The sequence below is a fragment of the Eurytemora carolleeae genome, unplaced genomic scaffold (genome assembly GCF_000591075.1).
Source record: "Eurytemora carolleeae unplaced genomic scaffold, Eaff_2.0 scaffold38, whole genome shotgun sequence".
Taxonomy (NCBI): domain Eukaryota; kingdom Metazoa; phylum Arthropoda; class Copepoda; order Calanoida; family Temoridae; genus Eurytemora; species Eurytemora carolleeae.
In genome coordinates this window covers 464825-481358 of record NW_019396060.1, presented here as the reverse complement: position 1 = coordinate 481358, position 16534 = coordinate 464825, and the positions used below count along the sequence as shown (strand labels likewise).

The 16534-nt window shown below is 34.1% G+C and overlaps 2 protein-coding genes across 2 annotated transcripts in view; one reads left to right on the top strand and one right to left on the bottom strand.

The window, feature by feature from the left end:
* The window catches only part of LOC111708524 (uncharacterized), a 16763-nt gene extending 4404 nt beyond the window's left edge, over window positions 1-12359 (top strand). Inside the window, exons 4-8 of the mRNA XM_023481931.1 lie at window positions 2227-2316; window positions 4442-4549; window positions 5889-5969; window positions 7079-7158; window positions 12132-12359. Of these exons, the coding sequence (XP_023337699.1) occupies window positions 2227-2316; window positions 4442-4549; window positions 5889-5969; window positions 7079-7158; window positions 12132-12276 (504 nt within the window). The 3' untranslated portion in view covers window positions 12277-12359. The remainder of the gene's footprint in view (window positions 1-2226; window positions 2317-4441; window positions 4550-5888; window positions 5970-7078; window positions 7159-12131) is intronic.
* Window positions 12360-13741: 1382 nt separating this feature from the next.
* Window positions 13742-16534, bottom strand: part of LOC111708504 (Golgi-specific brefeldin A-resistance guanine nucleotide exchange factor 1) — a 40537-nt gene continuing 37744 nt past the window's right edge. The window contains exon 33 of the mRNA XM_023481907.1: window positions 13742-16348. Coding sequence (XP_023337675.1) covers window positions 14351-16348 — 1998 coding nt within the window. The 3' untranslated portion in view covers window positions 13742-14350. The remainder of the gene's footprint in view (window positions 16349-16534) is intronic.

The window sequence follows — 16534 nt, the reverse complement described above, 5'->3', positions numbered from 1 at the left end:
TATATATATATTCTGTACAGGGTTGAGCTCTGTTATATATATATTCTGTACAGGGTTGAGCTCTGTTATATATATTCTGTACAGGGTTGAGTTCTGTTATATATGTATTCTGTACAGGGTTGAGCTCTGTTATATATATATTCCGTACAGGGTTGAGCTCTGTTATATATATTTTGTACAGGGTTGAGCTCTGTTATATATATTCTGACCAGGGTTGAGCTCTGTTATATATATATATATTTTGTACAGGGTTGAGCTCTGTTATATATATTCTGACCAGGGTTGAGCTTTGTTATATATATATTCTATACAGGGTTGAGCTTTGTTATATATATATATTCTGTACAGGGTTGAGCTCTGTTATATATATATTCTGTACAGGGTTGAGCTCTGTTATATATATATACAGGGTTGAGCTCTGTTATATATATATTCTGTACAGGGTTGAGCTCTGTTATATATATATTCTGTACAGGGTTGAGCTCTGTTATATATGTATTCTGTACTGGGTTGAGCTCTGTTATATATTCCGTACAGGGTTGAGTTCTGTTATATATGTATTCTGTACAGGGTTGATCTCTGTTATATATATTCTCTACAGGGTTGAGCTTTGTTATATATATATTCTGTACAGGGTTGAGCTCTGTTATATATATTGTCATATATAACATATATTACAAATACGTTGATCTCATCAAACAGAGCTGAATTCTGTACAGCATACATATATAACAAATACGCTGATCTCTTCAAACAGAGCTGAATTCTGTACAGCATACATATATAACAAATACGCTGATCACATCATACAGAGCTGAACCCTGTACAGAATACATATATAACAAATACGCTGAACTCATCAAACAGAGCTGAATTCTGTAAAGTATACATATAGAACAAATATGCTGATCTCATCAAACAGAGCTGAACCCTGTACAGAATACATATATAACAAATATCCTTATCTCATCAAACAGAGCTGAACCCTGTACAGAATACATATATAGCAAATACGTTGATCTCATCAAACAGAGCTGAACTCTGTACAGAATACATATATAACAAATATGCTGATCTCATCAAACAGAGCTGAACCATGTACAGAATACATATATGACAATTACGCTGATCTCATCAAACATATATGACAAAATTCCAAAATTTCTCGGATTCTGATTGGCTGTTCGGTTTCTACAATCGATTCTCTGATTTTTGCATTTCAGATACTTTCATGTATATTACTGTAAGATTAAATTAATCTTAATAATAAAAAGAGGAAATCAAGATTGATCTCGATATCCATAATTCTAAGGTTTTTAGCTCTGATCAATCAAAAAAACTAGACAGTCCTGTAGAAATCAAACAAATCAAATGTGATTATTTGACTTGAAAACGATCAAGAAGTATTAAAATATTTGACTTAATATTCGATGAATCAATGAAAAAACGATTTTAAAAAAAAATTTTCGACCTTTATTATATTTGTTTAGATGTTCAGAGTTTAGGGCGTAAATGAGTTTTTAGATCTGAGAATTAAAGAATTTGAGCCGCGATTTAAATCCGCCAAAACCCGGTTTAAATTAAGCGCCGGCTTAAATCTTGAAACGTTTGATACAATTTTAAGTGGAACCAACCATATTTAAACCGCGGCTTAAATTTAAACCGCCGCTCAATTTTTTTAAATTCTGCCACCGTTCTTCTTAATACTATGTACCATGTACCTTGTACCTTGCATCTAAAAGGAAATAAGAATATATTTTTTAATTAATTATACATAGAGAAGATAATAAGAAAGTATGCATTATATATCTATCATACATTATATTTCTTATTTATTTGTCATTTAATCCATCATCTATTAATAAATTAATCTATTATTATTTTATCAATTTATCTCAATATTCACTTTAAACTCTATTTCAGTGGAGACGTGATTTCAATTAGTCCACCATTCAAACTAACAATTTGAAGAAGATTTTCTCGTTTTTCCTTGTAACAAAGTGCTGAATTCTGTCAATTGTCTTAATTTTGCCCGCAGCACAAATTGCATATCACTTAGATAGCAAAACCACAATTAAATAATCAATTATAAGTCAGAAAAAGATGGATATCTCCTTCATATCTTTGATCAGTACCGTTGTGAATCGGAGGGTACTTTTAATTACGCATTGAGTCCCTTTAAACTAGTGAAACCTTTAAACTAAATGATGTTAGTGTATTATCTAGGATGGAAAATATTCTGGTGCTGGGTGCTACAAAGGAGAATTATGCCACCATGAACATTGCTACAATGATACTACAGTCTGCTTATGTACGGTAGGTTGAATATACACGAGGTAGTATATGTACGAAAGTGATGTAAGTACATAGAACAGAAATCCTAGAAAATAAACGTTAGTAAATAAAAGTGTGTTTGAAAAACATACACAATATCAGTATTCAATCGTATAATTCATATTTTTGTTTTGTAATATTTTTTTTACTATTGATGAAGCTGTTTTGCTCCTCAATCCTTTTTTTTATCTTCTCTACAGCTCCAACAGCAGAAGATAATTGCGTTCACAGCTTAATCAAATTTCAAGACCAGGCTTCCTGAGCCCACTTATGCTTTTAAAAGTGACAGAGCGCTTTCTTTGAGCTTCTGTTATCAAAAAATATTAAGTACTGACAGATTTTCGTGTTAAAACTTGCATATTTTAGTTTACATTGTACCCGTTCATGAATCCCTGTTTCTTATTCAGAATATCCCACCAATACCCTACTCCAAGGAAGATATACAAGGAACCTGAATATATCTAATTACATAAATCTAGTGTACTGCAGTTTCTGTCAGGAACGTAAATAATCTCAGTGTTGCTCAGGTCGAGTTTTGTTTATATTCCCCCCAGAGACTACAGTACATTTATTTTGTAAACTTAGATTTTGCAGGTTCCTGTAATAATATTCCTTGACCTACCCTGTCTTAAATTTCCACAGTTTTGACGCATCAAATATTTCTCTGTTGAAAGAATACTAAGTTTGGGAGAGCTTGAATTTTAATAATCGCAGAACTTTAGAACTTTCTGGACATAAAACTATATGGAAAATGTTCATTTAGTGTTTTTAAAATATTATGTGTTGCAAATAGTCTTTCGTGGAAGATTGTCATCGACAAATTCCTGAAAAACAAAATTAACTTTAGAATAAAAACTCCTGAAATAAGAACTCCTGTGAGAAAGAAAAAAACTTTAATAGACAAACTCTTAAAAGGCCACCTCCAGAATTGAATTAAATTATTTCTTCAGAGCTGAAAACTTTAGAATGGTGGATATTGAGATTAATGCTTAATCCTCCCCTTTTCCTATTATCGAGACTAGCCTAATCTTGTACTTGTATCCTAAAAAGTGTATAAATTTCAACCAATCAGAGTCGCGAATATGAAGACGATAAATTTAAAATTTTGCGCGCCATACAGAAACGGGAGACTCTAATTTTAAAAAACCGGTTTTTGATTTTTTCTCTACTATATCCAAGAAAGTACGGTTTAAGAAGAAAATCAAAAGTGTGTCAATTGGATACTCAGATTAAGTAATCATGATTAAGGATATCTTATTCTAAAGTTTTCAGCTCAGTGCACTTTGCAATTATGGACAGAACAAGAGAAGAAATGATACAAATCCTCATTATTCTTTAATTCCAATCTCTCACTGCACAATAGACAGAGCAAAGGAATTAAAGTTTTTGCCGCAAACTCTGAATATCTAATCCCTATATCTTCGTATCTCAATGTTGTAGACCTTAGATATTTTAAACTATGAATTAAAACATCAGGTTCAAAAATATAGGGAATGGATATTGGAATTTGTGGCAAAGACTAAATTCCTTTATTAAGCGAATTAAAAATTCATATATTTTTTTGTTCTTCGCCATAGCTCTTCATTAGAGGAGTTATGATTGAAAACATTTAAGATATCAATTGCTGAACATGCTCTGATCAAGTTTAGGAATCTGAATGTAATAACTGGAGTGCTACAGGAAATATTACAACTGATGTATTTTAACAGAATTATGTTTAGGAATCTGAATGCAATGACTGGAGTGCTACAGGAAATATTACAACTGATGTATTTTAACAGAATTATGTTTAGGAATCTGAATGTAATGACTGGAGTGCTACAGGAAATATAACAACTGATGTATTAACAGAATTATGTTTAGGAATCTGAATGTAATGACTGGAGTGCTACAGGAAATATAACAACTGATGTATTTTAACAGAATTATGTTTAGGAATCTGTTTAGGAATCTGAATGTAATGACTGGAGTGCTACAGGAAATATAACAACTGATGTATTTTAACAGAATTATGTTTAGGAATCTGTTTAGGAATCTGAATGTAATGACTGGAGTGCACCAGCAGGAAATGTTACAACTGATGTTCCTGTAACAGAATTATGTTTAGGAATCTGAATGTAATGACTGGAGTGCTACAGGAAATGTTACAACTGATGTTCCTGTAACCGGAGGAAGTGGATTACTCTGTTATTCAGGAACATTTGATAATTACGAGGTAAACAAGTAAAGGGAATGTTTACGCAATTTCAATATATCTTTCTATATATCTCTCTATATATCTCTCTATATATATCTCTATATATCTCTGTATATATATCTGTATATATCTCTCTATATATCTCTCTATATATCTTTCTATATATCTCTCTATTTATCTCTCTATATATATCTGTAGCTATCTTTTTATCGTGTTTTCGTGGTAAACTAATCCTCTAACAAAGATTCATTTTCGGAGTTAAAAACAAAATGTCTGCCAAAAACATGATTAACTTTCTTACTCTATAATATCAATCTCGTAAAGAAAATTTGTGTGCAAAGAAACTAATCCAAAATTTGTTTTGGTATCTTCAAAATCCCAACTATATTTCCAACTGAACCTATATGTTCCCAACTAAACCTATAAATTCCCAACTAATCCCATTTGTTTCCAGCTAGACCTATATGTTCCCAACTAAACCTTTTTTTCCCCAACTAAACATATGTTCTCCACTAAACCTATATGTTCCCAACGATACCTTTATATTCCCAACTAAACTTATATGTTCCCAACTAAACATATGTTCCCAGCTAAACATATTTTCTCCAAATTAAACCTTTCTCTTCCAAACTAAACCTATACGTTCCCAGCTAAACCAATATGTTCCCAACTAAGCCTATATGTTTCCAATCTTAAATATGTCCCATCTAAATCTATATGTTCCTAACTAAACTTTTATGTTCCCAGCTAAACCTTCATGTTTCCAACTAAACCTTCATATTTCCAACTAATCCTATATGTTAATCCCAACTAAACATATGCTCCCGACTAAACCTATATTCTCCCAAACCTTTGCGTTCCGAACTAAACCTATATGATTACAACTAAACCTATATGTTCCCAACTAAAACTATATGTTCCCTACTGAACCTATGTTCCCAACTAAATCTATATGTTCCCTACTGAACCTATGTTCCCAACTAAAGCTATATGTTCCCAACTAAACCTGTGTGTTCCCAATTAAACCTATGTTCCCAACTAAAGCTATATGTTCCCAACTAAACCTGTGTGTTCCCAATTAAACCTTTATGTTCCCAATTAAACCTTTATGTTCCCAATTAAACGTATATGTTCCCTAATAAACCTATATATGTCCCCACCTGAACATATATGTTCCCGACTAAACCTTTATGTACCCAACTGACCCTTTATGTTCCCAACTAAACCTTTATGTACCCAACTGACCCTGTATGTTCCCAACTAAGCTTGTATGTTCCCAACTAAACTTGTATGTTCCCAACTGAACCTTTATGTTCCCAACTAAACTTGTATGATACCAAATAAACCTATGTTCCAGGCTAAACCTTGTGCTGAATCTGAGACCCTATGTATGGGATTTTCTGGGGGTCAAGGAACCTTTGATTGCTATGATCCACAGGTTTGTTCAATTGACATCATTTAAAAATAAATCCTTTCTCTTTAATTTTTAAGAATTTTAAACTCTAACTCGAGAGCAGGTTAAATCAAGTATTCATCTTGTTTTGATGTCAGGAAATCAAAAGTTTAACTTCAGAAATATCCGCAAAGCGTCACTTTGCGTACTTTTAACTTCTTGGATTTATTCGTTCGATCATGTCAAGTACAATTGTCAAATGTTTATTGGGACAGGTTTGATAAATGTCTCCTTACTGCCCCCCCCCCCCCCACGCCTCAACCCTAACCATAAAAAAATCTCCAATGTAACATCTTCATAATATTTTAAATGTAATCGCTATTAAATTATCAATATACAGTGGGACCCATTAAACTATGGAAGAATAGGGGGGGACGACTGTTAGATTCAAAGTTATGATCTTAGATAATTCAATGAGCAATTGTGAAGCATAAATAAACCCATTTCTTCACATAATAAGTTGATTTTCTAACAAATTGTAAAACAAGTTGCCTTGTAATTACAAAAGATTGAATCTAGCAAGAGTAAACTAAAAATTTATTATTTTTTACATTTGCTAACTGTTATAAATATTAAGAAAGTATAACTACTTACATTTACAGCCTTTCAAGAGTTTGTTTTGTCTCGAATAAGAAGGATAAAATCCAAAAACTTTAAGCCGTGCAGATCAAAGATTATTTCCATGTTTCTTTAAATCGTTTAATTAATCAAGAGCTGAGACACCTGGCGGCCAACTAATCGTTGTTTAAATTGCATCATATATAAAACAAATAAATAATATTATGAAGTTTCAACTCTATACGAATGCGTCGAAAATTAATCGATGATTAAAGGTTGTAATATCTGAATGATTTGTTTGGAATTAAATGATTTTTACGGTCCGAGTTACATATTGCAACTTTCTGAATTTGTATGGACACTACGTTCTTCGGTATGAGTGGTTTTAGCAATATTCTCCTGATAGACGCAACCTCGTTGGACGCAACAGATAGAAATCAGATTAGTATTAATCACCATCAAATATTTTTCGACGTTAGCCTATACACCCTTTATTTTTTCGCGAACACTCCCTGTAACATTGAAAATATGATTAGACGAATGACGCACTGTTTGTGACCAACGGTTGCTGGGATGGAGTAGATATAGAACAAACTCAAGATTCTACAGTTGGAAGGTGAGATATAGAACAAACTCAGGATTCTACATTTGGAAGGTGAGATATAGAACAAACTCAGGATTTTACAGTTGGAAGGTGAGATATAGAACAAACTCAGGATTCTACAGTTGGACTCAAATTTGCTAGTCCCTATATCTTTGCAACCTGAAGGTGTATTTGTAAACCTTTGATTTTCGAACTTAGCCTATTTGATCATAAAGAGTTCACAGTTTAAAATATCAAGGTCTACGACATCGGATTGCAAAGATATAGGGTTTACAAAATCAGAGTTCGTAGCAAAGTTTTGTTTCTTCAAAAAAAATATTAAAAATGATTAGAAAGAATGATTCCTGTATTAGAACTAAGGTTTGGTTACAGGATTAGAATAAAATATTAAACCTATATGTATTCTAGAGATCGGTCTCATTTTTCAAATCCTTTAGACAAAATTCTAACAACAATTGGTCGTAATCCGTTCCCTATTCCTTCCCAATATATACATATGGGGGAATATTTGTAATTTTTACGGAGAGTGGGGGGTGGGGGGGTGGGTATATTTGAGAAGTTATTACATAATTATTATACCATATGTATGTGAGCTAATGAAACACTACTCCAGCGCTCATCTTTGTTTTTTAATCCTCTCTCGAGTTCTTTCCTCTGAGTTTTTTTACTCTCTTTCATGTGTTTACATCCAATGCAATTTGAGTTCTCCGATCGTGTCCTGAGCTTGATCCGATCCTACTTATAGTTTTCCAACCCTACCCTGATTTCTCTAACCCAGTTTTGAGTTCTCCAACCCTACCCTATTTTGAGTTCTCCAACCCAGCCCTGAGTTCTCCAACCCAACCCTGAGATCTCCTACACGCCCCTGAATTCTCAATTTCCAATTCTATCCTGAGTTCTCACGCTCTGTAATGAGCCCTGAGTTCTCCAACCCTTCTTTTAATGCCCGAACCCTACTCTAGTTTTTCCAACCCTACCATGATTTTTCCAAACCTATCTTGAGATCTCCAACCCCAAACTGAGTTCTCCAACTCCAAACTGAGATCTCCAACTCCAAACTGAGTTCTCCAATCCTATCCTGAGTTTTCTCCTGGGATAAATCCAATATCCTGTGTATACCATTTATATTACAAGCTGCCAACATTTCTGGTTTCCAGCAGTAGGAAGCAGCAGCAGCAGCAGCAGGCCGACACATTGTAATTATTAGTTTGTGAGGTAAAAACAGTCAGAAAACATTTATCCCGGGGTTCAAGGTTTCTACAACCAAAACCTTTTCAGACAAATTCTTTGTTAAAAACTAGTTTAGAGTTGAACCTGGATTCTTGATATTAATAGAAAATTCTAATATATATAGATACAGACATACAAAGAATAAAACATTACTTAAATGGACTATAAGCGTATATTAAGTTACCCTCCATGCAAAGAAAGCAATATCTAGTTTACAACAGTATCCTCAAAAGCTTGGTCTGATCAAGTATGAATTAGATAATATTGAAAACTGATTATTTACAATTGTGGTTGCTCTTCAAAGTGACTTGCGCATTTCTACTGCAGGAAATCATATATGAATTATCAGAATTAAAGATTCTTAATCTATAGAAAAACGACAATATCTTCCACATTAGTGTTTAAATAAAGGTTTCAAGGGTACAGTTGTCATCTAACATTGCAATCTTTGTATGGCGGGTCATCTCACTCACTTCAAATTACGTTTATACTTACTGCTCCTAAAGCGTTAATTTAATGGAATGGATATTTTTCTCTCCAACATCTAACGCCAATACAAGGTTGTAATACATTTTCATTTTTAGCGGGCCACCCTGTATTATCCAGAACCTGCAGGGTAAAGATTATCATAAAGAAAATGAATGCTATGGCAAAGAAATAAAGCAGAAGCCACGAATGTAAAATTTAGCTCACTAAAATCTGTAAAATCGTTTCAGAAGTAAGTCTATAGAAAAAAGTTGTCAACTGAAAATTGTCCTTATTTTTACATTTTCGTGAATATTTCATAGATTCCTTCAACCAGACAGAACACCTGGTTTTGGTTAGTTCTATTGGTTTTCTTGTCTCGGGGGGGGGGGGTCTTGAAATAAAAGGACATATCTTTCCTTGAACTAGAAATATCCAATGTCTCCAAGGGGGCCTGGAGATAAAAAAGCACAGATCTTGCCTTGAACTAGAAATATCCATGGTCTCCAAGGGAGCCTGGAGATAAAAAAGCACAGATTTACCTTGAACTAGAAATATCTAAGGTCTCCAAGGGGGTCTGGAAATAAAAGGACATATCTTGCCTTGAACTAGAAATATCCAAAGTTTCCAAGGGGGCCTGGAGATAAAAAAGGACAGATCTTACCTTGAACTAGAAATATCCAATGTCTCCAAGGAAAGAAACGATGTAAAACATCAAACTGCAAGAAGATAATGACACAGAATCTTCAAGTTTTCTCTTTTTATCGTATTCTGTGTGAGGAACCATAATATCCCCCCTCCCTCCCTCCCTACAATCCAATGTTTTTATGTGCAAAATTATTCCACTCCGTATTAAATTGATTTTGGCGCTCTTCTTTTATAAATTATCCGTCAAAACATAAAAACTCTTATTCAAGTTATTAATAGTTCATTATAAAGTAAAAATACCATTTCTAATAACATAAATGTGGTTGAAATGCTGTATTGAAACTTTTTTTGAAACTATTTGGTGAAAATCCAGGTTTGAGTCAAGCTAAACATAGACACATTTTTAAATATTTTTTGCCGATATCAAAAACACAAGATTGCTAAAATGTCGTCTTCCGTTTCCACAGCTGTTTGGTCCTAGGACCCCACTATGTAAAGAATAAGATTCTGTAAATGATAACTTTTAACTCTTCTTTTTTGAAGTATGTATTTTTTAAAGTGGAACAAGGACTACATTAATAATCATCCGTTTTTCATTATTTTAAAATTAATTTTTAGTCAACGAGATAATACAAATAAAAAATCACATTGTTTACTATGTAGTTTGGACCAGCCTAACCAGAGTAGATTGTTTTAATTTTGGCCCATTGTAAGCGAATAAAATGTAAAGACTTGAAATCAATATTACTTCTCACTAGCTAAGATCTCAACCCAGAGCCTGGTTCTAAACCTAAACGTACGTCAACCTTGACTGTGATCCTGTCGTCCTTGTAAGAAGTTTTCATTAGCGAAGATACCGGATGAAGGACAGAAAAACAAGTTTTCTTCTCCACATTTCATTTTCCTCTCAGACACTTCATCCTTACAAATATATAGAAAGTATATAGGATTAGTAAAAGCAAAAAGAAACCTCTAGAATTATAGATAATTTAATGAAGAATAGCCTTTTTGCACGGTGAGAACCATTAAACTGTGAAATAAGAAGACGACTGTTAGAATATTTTTTTTAATAATCCAAAGCACATTAAATGCAGCAATTTTACCGTTGATACAGACCCATTTCACTTAATAATTTGGGGTTCAAGCAACGGATAAAACTAATTGCTGTATAACTGCATCAAATACTGCTTAAATATCGTCTTCCTTGTCCAGAGTTTTATAGGTCTCATTGTATTTTTTAAAAAGATTTTATAGGTTACTTGACAGCATAGATATTGTTTCCAAAACCAAAGAAACTCTGCAATTTGCTTTACAACAAAACTAATAATGATAAATGATATATAATACAGATGAAAGATGAATAAAATGGAATGGATTTCTTCCAAATGCACTGAACAAAATCTTTCCTTTACATTTTCGTTTTTTCTTGTAATATGAAGGGTGCCTCTAAAAAACAGTAATTGATGTCAGATCCTCAATTTTGAACCGATCTCCATTTATAAGAACTTAAAAATATTTACTAAATATTTGTTCATTAAATTTTCAATGATCATGGTTTTTGTTTGCACCATTAGATAGGACATTTTTTAAATATATTGTTTATGTAGAGAAAGAATAAATCAATTCAAAATTGAGGTTCTGGCACCAACTATAATGTTTTAGGGACATCTTGTAATTCTCAGCTTTCATATATTCTTTAACTCAATGATTTAAACCTTTTTACAAATCCTTGAGATAAAATTGATGAATATCTGATCTAGTTTTCTGCAAGGGTGTCTCAATAAACATGAAATTGATGAATATCTGATCTAGTTCTCTACAGGAGTGTCTCAATAAACATGAAATTGATGAATATCTGATCTAGTTCTCTACAAGGGTGTCTCAATAAACATGAAATTGATGAATATCTGATCTAGTTCTCTACAAGGGTGTCTCAATAAACATGAAATTGATGAATATCTGATCTAGTTCTCTACAAGGGTGTCTCAATAAACATGAGATTAATGAATATCTGATCTAGTTCTCTACAAGAGTGTCTCAATAAACATGAGATGGATGAATATCTGATCTAGTTTTCTGCAAGGGTGTCTCAATAAACATGAAATTGATGAATATCTAATCTAGTTCTCTACAAGGGTGTCTCAATAAACATGAGATTCATGAATATCTAATCTAGTTCTCTACAAGGGTGTCTCAATAAACATGAGATTCATGAATATCTGATCTAGTTCTCTACAAGGGTGTCACAATAAACATGAAAGTGAGCGTCGACTTCGGAGTACTCTTTAAGAAGAATTAGGGTTGGAAATCTAATTTCAACAAAATAATACGTTTTCTAGATTTTATTAATATTTTTTTTAAAACGATATAAGAGGCTGTCTGGTTAATATGCAAAATAGAATATGTTTTAATATTTTTGCAAGATCAACACTGAGGTGGGAAGAGGGAAGATTTTTTTTTGTCTATATATAGGACTAAGTATATACAGTATACAATGAATGCAATAAAACAAACAAATTATGAACTCTAGACAAAACATTCTACGGATCAAAGCTTTCCATACTAAATCAAAATTATTTACAGGACGAACTCGAAATAGTCACTCAATTCCCATATTTATTGGGACACTCTGTATATTTTAGATTATGTCTTTGCTCTGATGAACCGTTGTGTAATGAGAGGTTTAAAGATCAACCTGGAGGAGCAGGATATATTCTTCTAAACCCTGTATTCGTTCCAACCTTGATCGTTGTTTGGATATTATCAGCGGTGCAGAAACCAGTTTAAGTATGGATGGGATCAAAAATCAGTATAGTATAGGATCATGTTAATCTTTTTTCAATAAAAACAAATATATATACAATACATGATGTATTTTTTCTTCAGTCATTTCGAAAAGCTTATTTCTCAAATCAATTTTTCTAGTTTCAAAAAAGATTAGATTGAAAATGAGATTATTCTACCGGATGTCACAATGAAAACATTAGAAAGTCCTATCTCTGCGCAGCTAGATTAACTAAAAAATGGGATTTTACTTGAAACATCATTAGAAGAAAGTATATTTTTCATTAAAATTTTCGTAATTGGTAACAAATATATAATTTACTACAGTTTGGAAAGCTCAGAACCAACCATACATTCTCAACTCCTTCTTAATACATCTTCGTTAATAATCTGTTATTATAGTTTCTATCAATATATTAACTATATAGTTTCTATCAATATATAAACTATATAGTTTCTACCAATATATAAACTATATAGTTTCTACCAATATATAAACTATATAGTTTCTACCAATATATAAACTATATAGTTTCTACCAATATATAAACTATATAGTTTCTACCAATATATAAACTATACTTTCTACCAATATATAAACTATAGTTCCTGCCAATATATAAACTATAACATAAAAATTTCAACTTTTGACGATAAACGGAAAATTATGGTTTTTTAGATAAAAACTCATTGAAAATTAATTTTCAAATCAAAACACAGATAATAAAATATTTTCCCTAAAATAATAATCAACTATCTGTGTCTCGTAAATAAATAAAATTACGAAACAAATGGAATTTTTAGAATAGAATAAAAACTACAAATAAAACTAGATTAAGTAAATGATCGAATAATCCAGTGATTTATTATTAAAACCTAAAAGAACCCCACGTTTAAGTCTGCTCTATACCTACAGACAATTGACAGCTAAATTATCTGAAAGTGAAAGAATAAGGATATTATCCAGGGTGTCCCAATAAGCATGGGAATTGAATGACGATTTCGATATCAGCTTTTTAAATAATTCTTTGATTAAGCATAGTGATACCTTCTGAGAAAGCTGTAATCAGTAAGATTTTCGTCTGCTATGTTTACAATTTATTTGTTTGTGTTTTGTCTGTATAAGGGTGTACTCAGTACAACGAGAAAATGACAGTATAAAAACAGAGTAAACTTGTCCGTCTTCACTGTTCATCTTGCAGCGACATTATAAACACATCTTTACAGTCTTCTACCCTTTCCATAAAATAAACTCTAGCAGACATAATAATATTATGGCTTTTGATATCAGGTATTACAAGTCTAATTCTTAACAAAGACGATATCGAATTCGTCACTAAATTCCCGTGTTTTTTGAGACACCCTGTAACAAAATAATTTTACATAAAAATAGGTAGTCAGTCAATTTTAATTGAAAAATCATAAAGAAGAAAATTGAAATCACCCGCGCAAATAAAAACCAAAAAGCATCCTGATAAACTTTTATTTTAAATAAAATATCATAAACATAAATATTTGTTCAAACATTAAAAAAAGAAAATCTGCGGCCACGCGGCTGGTCGATAAGCTGGTCAACTCGATTGGATAAATATACAGTATACGCAACAAAACTGTTTAGATCAAAAACTAAATTTAATTTAGATACCTAACAGGCTAATATATTGCATACAAAATCATTGGAATGAATAGACTCAAAAGTTATTTTATCGAAAATTGTTTCTGAAAATGTTCCAAAAAAATTAAATTATAGTCTTACTTTATCACAAAAAAAGTGCAGAAGTGGTCTATATGCATTTGAATACATTATTCTTTTATTTCCAGCTAGTGAAGTGTAAAGCTCCATGGCTAAAAATTTAAAATTTAACCCAACATATAAAACCATATAATGTAGTGGACAAATGATTTAAATTCTCTATTCTATTGTAGAGTGGATTCTACTGGTTGTTGAATTTACATTGAATCAGAGCCTGGAGAAATGTCAACAGTAGGATTGGTTTTGACAACTTAAGAATTGCACATCACAGATATTTGAGGGTCAACACTTAACACTTCACAGGGTCAGGGGAATTTGAAATATTTACTCTGGAGGGTTGGGAGGAGACACACTTGTGGGAAATGGAGGGAGAGGAGCAGTAGGGAGGAACAGAGGGTTGGTTGGAGAAAATGCAGTTGATTGAATACTGGAGCCGATCATGTTGTTGGATACTAAAGGTGTTATCACAGGGTTGGATGAGTTAGGGATAACAGGGGTTGGAGCAGCTATGGGAGAGTTTCCAATAGGACCTGGAGCAGGAACTATAGGAGAGAAGAGAATGTTAGGACTGGAACTGGGATGAGATGGAGAGGTTGGGAGACTAAAGGCAGAGCTGGAGATGATCGGGGAACCGATGGGTGAAGTTGGACCTGGAGATGTTGGGGATTGAAATCCTGGTCCTACCCTTGTTCCTTGCAGGTTCAGTGTAGAACCCTGGGTTGATACAACAGTTCCCTGTGTGTTCAGATTTACAGGTAGAGATGGGAATTTATCCCTGGCACCTACTCCTGGATCAACTACACTAAAGGGCTGGCTGGAGATAACGGAGCTGAAAAAGTAACTGGCTATCCCTGTTGCTACGGGAGGTTCAGGAAGAACAGCTCCCGGAGCAGTAGCATCTGTGGGTTCGAAAGCAGCGGCTGCCGAAGCTTCTGATTGAGGTTGAATCGTGGATTCTTGATTAGAAACTTCAAGAAGTGGCTCCTGAGCAGGACCAGGTTCATTCTCAGACAAAGCTTGGATTGCTACGGGGACACCTTTCTCTAGTTCAGGTTTGGCGTCGTAGTGTTCACCTTGCTCCGCTGATATCTCCAAAGGAGGGATGGATTCAACAGAATCGCTTTCAACTTTTTCCTTAGAATCAAAATTGTCTCCACTGGGAAGTGAACTCGGTTCTACTGGAGCTTCGTTAAGAGAAGCTGGGTAAGAGTTCTCAACTTTGTCAGCTGGTGGATTAGGTTTAGATCCCCGCCTTGTCTTTAAATCTCCAAACGTCTCTTGTCTCAGTGTCGGGAGGAAGGTATCTATTTTCTCCCAGGTAACAATCCATAGTGGAGTAGGTTCTCCAGTCTCCTCGGAGAAGAATAAAGGTTTCCCGCTGGTATCCATAACAAGGAGCATATTCTTTAAACTCTCGGGTAAAGCATCAGACAGAAGATCAGTGCTAGCTGTAGAAACAAACTGAGATATAAAATCTAGAATTGTCAACCAAAGAGCTGCGAAGGTTGGAAGGGAGGAGAGAGGACCAAGATGCTGAAGAAATACTTTGCTCAGCATCATGGCAGCACGGAGTTTAGTCTCCTCCCGTCCTGATACTGTCATAGAACCTGGTCCAGAACCTGGCTCTAGGAGCTTACGCAGCATAGGGAACAGTACCCGGAGAAAGCAGAACTCCCACTGTGTTGGTTGGAGAACTTGGAGATCTGGTATAAGAAGAGAGCGCTGGAGTAAAGTAAGAGCCTGGGTTCTAATCTCAGCTCTTCTATCACAACACAATCTCGCCATACCTTGTAGTACAGGACACCATGCTGTATCCCATAGATCTCCTTCACCTCCTCCTCCTCCTCCCTCCTGGGCCCACGCTTCATGAACATCAGCAGCACGTGTATGAAGTGTATGCATGAGGTCTAGAAGCTGCATTGTAACATGAGTATACTCTCCTATCAGCTCATCTTCCTCCTCCTCATCTGCATCATAATCCATATTCCTGGGTTCGGACCGGATCCGTCGAATCGGAGGATTTCTGTTCTTTGGCGTCCTCTTCACACTGCTCTTCGGTAGAGGACGCTCTGACACGCGCCCCCTGGAGGTCAAATCCGAGCGCACAGTTGTCAGCTCCCCCTTGTAACTAGCCTCCACAAAGGTGCGTATAGCTGCAACACAAGTGTGAAAGTTCTCCGGAGTAATATGAACCACGTCCCGGACAAGGAAGGAGAGGGATTCACAGGACTTGAGGAAGGATATAGAGTCGTGCATAACAATCTGTCTGGTGTGCACAATACTGTACTTCCTCTCCACCAGCTCACTGCTACGCTTCCGATCCTAGAATAGAAGGAATAATTACACCAGGATAAAATAGAACCCGGAGTTAGTATGATAGACAGTTATTCCAGGAACGACAATTTCTTAGTTTTAACATTTTTAAATTATTGATTTTAAGTTTTTGGTGAAAATATAATTTGATATTTCAATTATACGTGAGGGGGGGGGGGGCGTTGAGGATGTTGA